This window comes from Daldinia decipiens, assembly GCF_022478715.1.
Source record: "Daldinia decipiens strain CBS 113046 unplaced genomic scaffold F4813scaffold_4, whole genome shotgun sequence".
Taxonomy (NCBI): Eukaryota; Fungi; Ascomycota; class Sordariomycetes; order Xylariales; family Hypoxylaceae; genus Daldinia; species Daldinia decipiens.
The window spans coordinates 893,559-899,558 of NW_026054547.1; the positions used below are offsets into that span (position 1 = coordinate 893,559).

The window sequence follows — 6,000 nt, forward strand, 5'->3', positions numbered from 1 at the left end:
TGGACTTGGGTAATAGTCTTCGCCTACTGATGTAAGATGTAAGATATAAAACAGGATGCTTCGATAAGCTGCGCGTACGTACAGTTGGTTGTACACACATACTGTAATACATACTGTAATACATACTGTAGTACATACAGTACTTTGTAGGTACCTAAGGTTTGTACATGGATAAATCGTAAACGTCGTGGAGAATTATGTGATAAAATAGGTATGGAATAGGTACCTAGGTACCTAGGTAGTGTAGGTATGGAATACTTGGCGGCGGCGATGGATCTTGCGTACCTGTGCGTCCGTTCGCGTCGGGTTGGTTAGCGAGCTAAGAATTCCCGAAAGAAACTTCTTTTCTCTTTCTCATTAACTGGCTCCTTAATCACCCGAAAAGAGGGAAAGAAGCTGAAAAAAGAAGTCGGTGTTACTTGGTAGAAGGTAGGTGGAAACGAATCAATTTACATGGTTTCTGGCCTAGCCCTGCGTTCCACCCTTTTTTTCTTTTTTTTTTTTCTTTCCTCCTGGCGAAGTGTAAAGTGAGACACTCTAGAATTTTTTTCCCCTTCTCGACCCCCATGCAAGTTCCAAAACCCACACTTTCGCCGGTTTTGATTTGGTATTTATTTTTCGAACTTCGGTCGGTGGTTTTTTTTTTTTTTTTTTTTTTGCTCTCTTCCTACGGCGCGGCGGCAGTTCTTCGATGGGCCTAACGATGCATTTTTATGAAACCAGGACAGGCGGAAAAGTCTGACCGCTCATGGGAGGCAAAATAGTCCTGGAACTAAAAAAACCCACTTCCTTACATGTCGCACTGCAATGCAAAAGAGGTATCAACTCGCGGCGCTGCTCGTACATAATATCCTTAAGGTAACATGTACTACCTATGTAGGTAGTAGACTCGCATGCGTCCAGTGGTACTGTATGTATGTATGCAGCTAATATGTGGGCAAATGGGGCAAATATGTAGAGACATGTAGATATGTTGTAGTACATGTAGGTATATGTAGGTATATGTAGGTATGCATCCATATGTGTATAGACCTAAGCTACCTACATATCTTTCGATATACCTACCTGCATACATAATGTAAGGTCTAGGTGTATATATGTGCATGCGAGCAGCCGCGTTATCTAGTATACTCCGTCCGCCAACTCGAACATATGTGAATCCGGTCCAGTTCTGGGCTGCTCTGGGGTACTTCCGTTAGTCACGGCCGTTAATGCAGCGCTTTCGATCAAGGTTGCGTCCGTAGAAAGTTATCTTGTTCGCATTCCCAGCATCTCCACTTCTTCTATTCTAGTTCCGGCGCATAGAATACAGGTACCTATTAGCATGTAGGTACTTGGGCATTAGTGGGCATTAGTGGGCATTAGTGGACCTAAAAGTCGATGTTATCAGCTCTCGTAGTTCATACGCAAGTGTGCTGCACGCCAAAAAAAAAAAAAAAAAAAAAAAAACGCCCCAGAAAAACCCCCCGGCTCGCCCTGCATCTACACTACGCTATGCCCTCATGCCCTCGCAACATGGCTAGACAGCCCAGGTTTACGGGCTAGGTATGTACGTTCCGGCAAAGCTCAAACGCACTTGGCAGGGCTAGACGCAATAGAGAGTTACAATTTCGTAAAATAGTGATAAATTACCTGCTCACGTATGTATATGTAAGACGGTACCTTAAGCACCTTTATGGTTGCTTAAAGATATGTGTGCTTGTAGGTCCTTGTAAGCTGCTTGAAAGTATAATACATTGGGTAACTACCATGTACCTAACATATTTACTTAATGTATGTATGTAATGCAATGCTCATATCCTTATTATGGAAAGTAGGCGTGTAACTAGACGCAAATAAGAGGTACTAACCACGGGTCCAACCTATCGTAAGTACCTAAGATTAGGTAAGTAGGTAGCTTCGACATCGCACTTTACATTTTACATTACCTAGGTATTACATAGTCCGTTGTGGCGTACCTACAGCAGGAAGTAGCAGTAGCAATAGCAGGTGCAGTAGGTGCAGCAGGTGTCTTATTACTCATTATTTTACAGTAAAACAATACCATTCCGACTCTTTCCACCAATCTTATCTTATTATTACCTAGGTACATATTCACCATGTCTACAGCATAGAAAGAATAGAAAGACTTTCCCTCTCCTTCTCCCTCTCCCTCTCATTCTCCCCTCCATACACTCCATGCCGTCCCATACTACGTAGTTATCTTAATGTCTCCGTCTACCCTCGTCGAGTCATCCATGCCGCTCGCCATCAGCCTCGTTCCGTGACTGGCTGGCCCTGTCAAGTATCAACCCCTCAATCCTCCTTCACATCCTTGCAGGCTTCCGATCTCCCGGAATTTCCACCCTTCTTGTACTTGTACTAGCCTAGGGCAACTGGCAACTTACTGTACCAAACATTTTGCCGCGGATTGTTTTCGATCCAATACGCTCCAAACCGTGGACTAAGGCAAGCCTCTCAAGCCTCTTAAGCCTCTTATCTATGCAAAATCATCCCTCCCTCTACGCGCACCACATCCGAATTTATGAATCCGATCGTCTTTGTGCGAGTGTGTTCTGTTTATCGACGCCGCCGATTACATCCGCCTCACCTTTAGCCGATTACTTTCGAATTATCTCATGCAAAAATTGAAATCAAATATCGGCTTCACTCCGGCTGCGCACCACTCACTCCAGATTTGTCACGTCATCCGGAATACCCTAGCCAGACGAGAACGATTGGGAACGATTCAGGACTTTTCGTCTTGTGAGCGAATACTGTCGTGAATAGTTTCTAGTCGTCCTATCGCAGACGATAATATCGTTCTCATGAAGGCAGCCACCGAAACCGTATTAGAGTTATAAACGTCGGAGGATTTGGGTTTCTTTTTCTTCGTGGAAGGGGACGAACATTATTTCGACATGGCTGTGGTTCTTCCTTCAGAAGACAACGACCTCTTTTCCTCGTCCTCCTTGCGGAGATCTCATTCTCAATCTAGATTTATGTCGAGTCCGTCGCAGAGCTTTCATACCTCGGCTTCGACGTCAAAAATAAGCGACGCGTTTCACGAATCCTACCACGAGGTCTACCACCACCATCCTCACATAGTACCCAATTCTAGCCCGTCTTCTGCTCCATCTTCTCCTCGCACTCTCCAACCCGAATCTTCCGAACTATCGTACTCTTCCACGCCAGCCACTAACCTATCTCTCGACGGACAATGCGAAGAAGATATTCGTATCCAACCCGATGACCACCTCTTTGTGTCCGGGCTTGGCCACAATCCGTATTTTGATCCGCTTGAGGACTTGGAACCGCCCCCGAGTCCTCGAACGGGCGATTCATATACCGTATCTCCAACTGACCCTGATACGTCAGCGGCTACCTCACGCCCAGAATCGCCGGATGCCTTAGAGCGTGCTGAAGACGATACAGCCGTTGAGCATCACCCTACTCAGCATGTCGATTATCTATCGCACGACTGGAGGGAAGAAGACATTTGGTCGTCCTGGAGGTATATTGTCGCCAAGAAATCCGAGTACAGCAATGGGCCACGACTCGAGAACGCGTCCTGGAGGACTTGGATGAAAGCTAAATATAAGTTAAAAACAGTAACGCCGGAGACCCTAAATTGGTACGTCTCTCGTTATACATTCCGTTCAAATATCTGACCCATTTTCTAGGCTCAAAGACTGTGACGTGACTTGGCTCTATGGGCCTCTGCAGACTCGCCGTGGGGAATTATTTCCCAACGATGCAGAACATGAAAGTTCTAGACTGTCGAGATGTGACTCGTTTGTTAACAAAAAACCTATTCTTAAGAAGAGGAGCATGTCGGAGGTCATGCTCCAAAGGTCGCTCTCTTCTTCGTCGCTTTTAAAACAAGCTACGGCTGCAGTTCAGGCTCAACAAAAAGATAGTGCCGTCCGTGTTGGCCGACCCATACTACTCCGCGCCACCACAGATTATGTTACCTTCCCCTTCTCGTCCAGAAGGAGGAGCCGCGAGAATACGAGTATGCAACCATCCGCAGCTTCGTCTGGCATTATCTCACCTTCCTCGGAACGGAAGCATATTCACTTTGACGAGCAGGTCCAGCAGTGCATCGCAGTTGATGTAAAGGGAGAGGACGAGGATGAGGAAGAAGTGGTCCACCGCCGTTGGGCATATGACGACGACAGCGATTCCGATGATGGCGCAATCATGATGAAGAGAACCAAGACGTCCAAGAAACCCATCCTTCCACGAAAGAGGTCTCCGGTGAATACACCTGCCGAGAGTAAGACCATCGCGATGTTACCTTCGACGACTTTGAAGTATAGGGAAGATTCCCCCAATCCTGAAACTGCAATGAAGCATAGTACAGGCAATTTGAGGAGTCCGATCATATCACCGTCTCCTTCCCAAGAGACGTTAAGACCTTCCAAGGCATCAAGCCCATTTCTTGTAGGTGACGATGGCGAAGATTTAGACGAGGAGACCAGCTCAACCCCAGTATCTAGCCCAGTGGACGCAACGTCACCCTTTAAACAAAGCCCCCTACGTTCCTCGTCCACGAATAACCACCTCAATGAACCAACAGGCATGCGTCGGACAGAGAGTGGCATGTTCATGCCATTTGAGGAGGGCGATGTCCAACCTAACGATGGAATAATTGGTCGGGTAATAGATACGGTCAACACCGCTCGGGATATTGCACATGTCATCTGGAATGTCGGTTGGAGGAGGTGATAGGGTCACATCGTTTCATCGTCGAAGCACAGGATCTAATAGACGGGGAGTAGCCATGAATCGATGGGAATATCCTTATCGTCGGCAGGTAAGGGCGCTACTTGGTGTGGTTCTTTTCCAATATGTCCTGAAACCGCATTTCGTGGTTGGTTTGATAGGACATCAGCTTGCCAACGCACCATCAGGGGGTTTACCACCTATAAACTGCATAGTATCTGGCATCTGGCAGATTGACTAATGCGCTAATATTTTTCAAAAGCAAAATCACTTTCATATCAGAGAACTCGGGTCTTTGGAACTGGAGTGGGGAAGACAATTACACGGAACGGAATCACGGAAATACCACGGGAGGGTTTTCCTCCACCGGCGATTTAATGAGGCGTCCTATGTATTTACCATGGGAATTATATCATGGGCGGATTGAGGTGGAAGGGTCAAATTATAGAAGGAAAAAAAGCAATATTATCGAAGTGCGTTTCAAGGACACCCCTTTGAAGAACGGACAGCTACGAGGATCGTTCATTGACCACCGGTTGTCGTAATGCTGGGAGATCAGAGAGCTAATTTGACTTACCACACACACACACACACACACTTCTGTAAAATGCCTGTCGGTGGTTTTGTCGATTTTCCCGGCTGCTTCTCTCAGCAAGGACACATAATGGGTGAATTGATCGGCGTCTCGTGGATTTGACCTTGGGGATGTACTTTTGGTTGTTACAGGGCCGGTAGGACGGCTTACAGGTAGATTCGCCCAGAGCAATAAGAGGTAGTTGGGCAATAGGCAAGCAAGCCTGTCGGGTTTTATGATCACGATAAAATACAAAAGTCCTTCGAGATTTGGTCATAATTCTGAGTGTGGGTTTTTTCTACTTCGAGTGATGTGATGATTGTGATTGGCTTCGTTATAAAACCCGGTATGCAAGCAGGAAGGAACTATCAATCAACACAAAGTCTTTGCATAGTAGGCCTATAGTAAGCACATCTTGCCCTTGTCCTAGGTCCAGTCCGAGCTCGTGACCTCGAGGTTCTCTCGTCTGTCCTGTCGAGATGGTTTGAGTCTGAAAATATGTAATAAATTTTAGAAGTATACATTGTCTCCAAATAGCTCTCTTGCACAATATTGTCCTGGGAGATTATACTTTAGTATTCAATAGAAACATAGGTGTATATAGGTAACTGGACACGAATGGTCAATATAACTAGAGTAAGTATTAGCAATTAGCAAAGATATCACAGGGAAATTAGGCAAATGGCATTCAAGATAATGGAGTCGCCTTTTATATACGT

At 45.9% G+C, this 6,000-nt stretch overlaps 1 protein-coding gene across 1 annotated transcript; it reads left to right on the forward strand.

Moving 5' to 3' along the window:
- Positions 1 to 2,900: 2,900 nt before the first annotated feature.
- On the forward strand, positions 2,901 to 4,710 carry F4813DRAFT_385912 (uncharacterized protein; the record flags this gene model as incomplete). Its single annotated transcript, XM_049246332.1, has 2 exons — positions 2,901 to 3,613; positions 3,663 to 4,710. 2 exons carry the CDS (start codon positions 2,901 to 2,903, stop codon positions 4,708 to 4,710), a joined length of 1,761 nt encoding a protein of 586 aa, XP_049103344.1.
- Between the last annotated feature and the right edge of the window lie 1,290 nt (positions 4,711 to 6,000).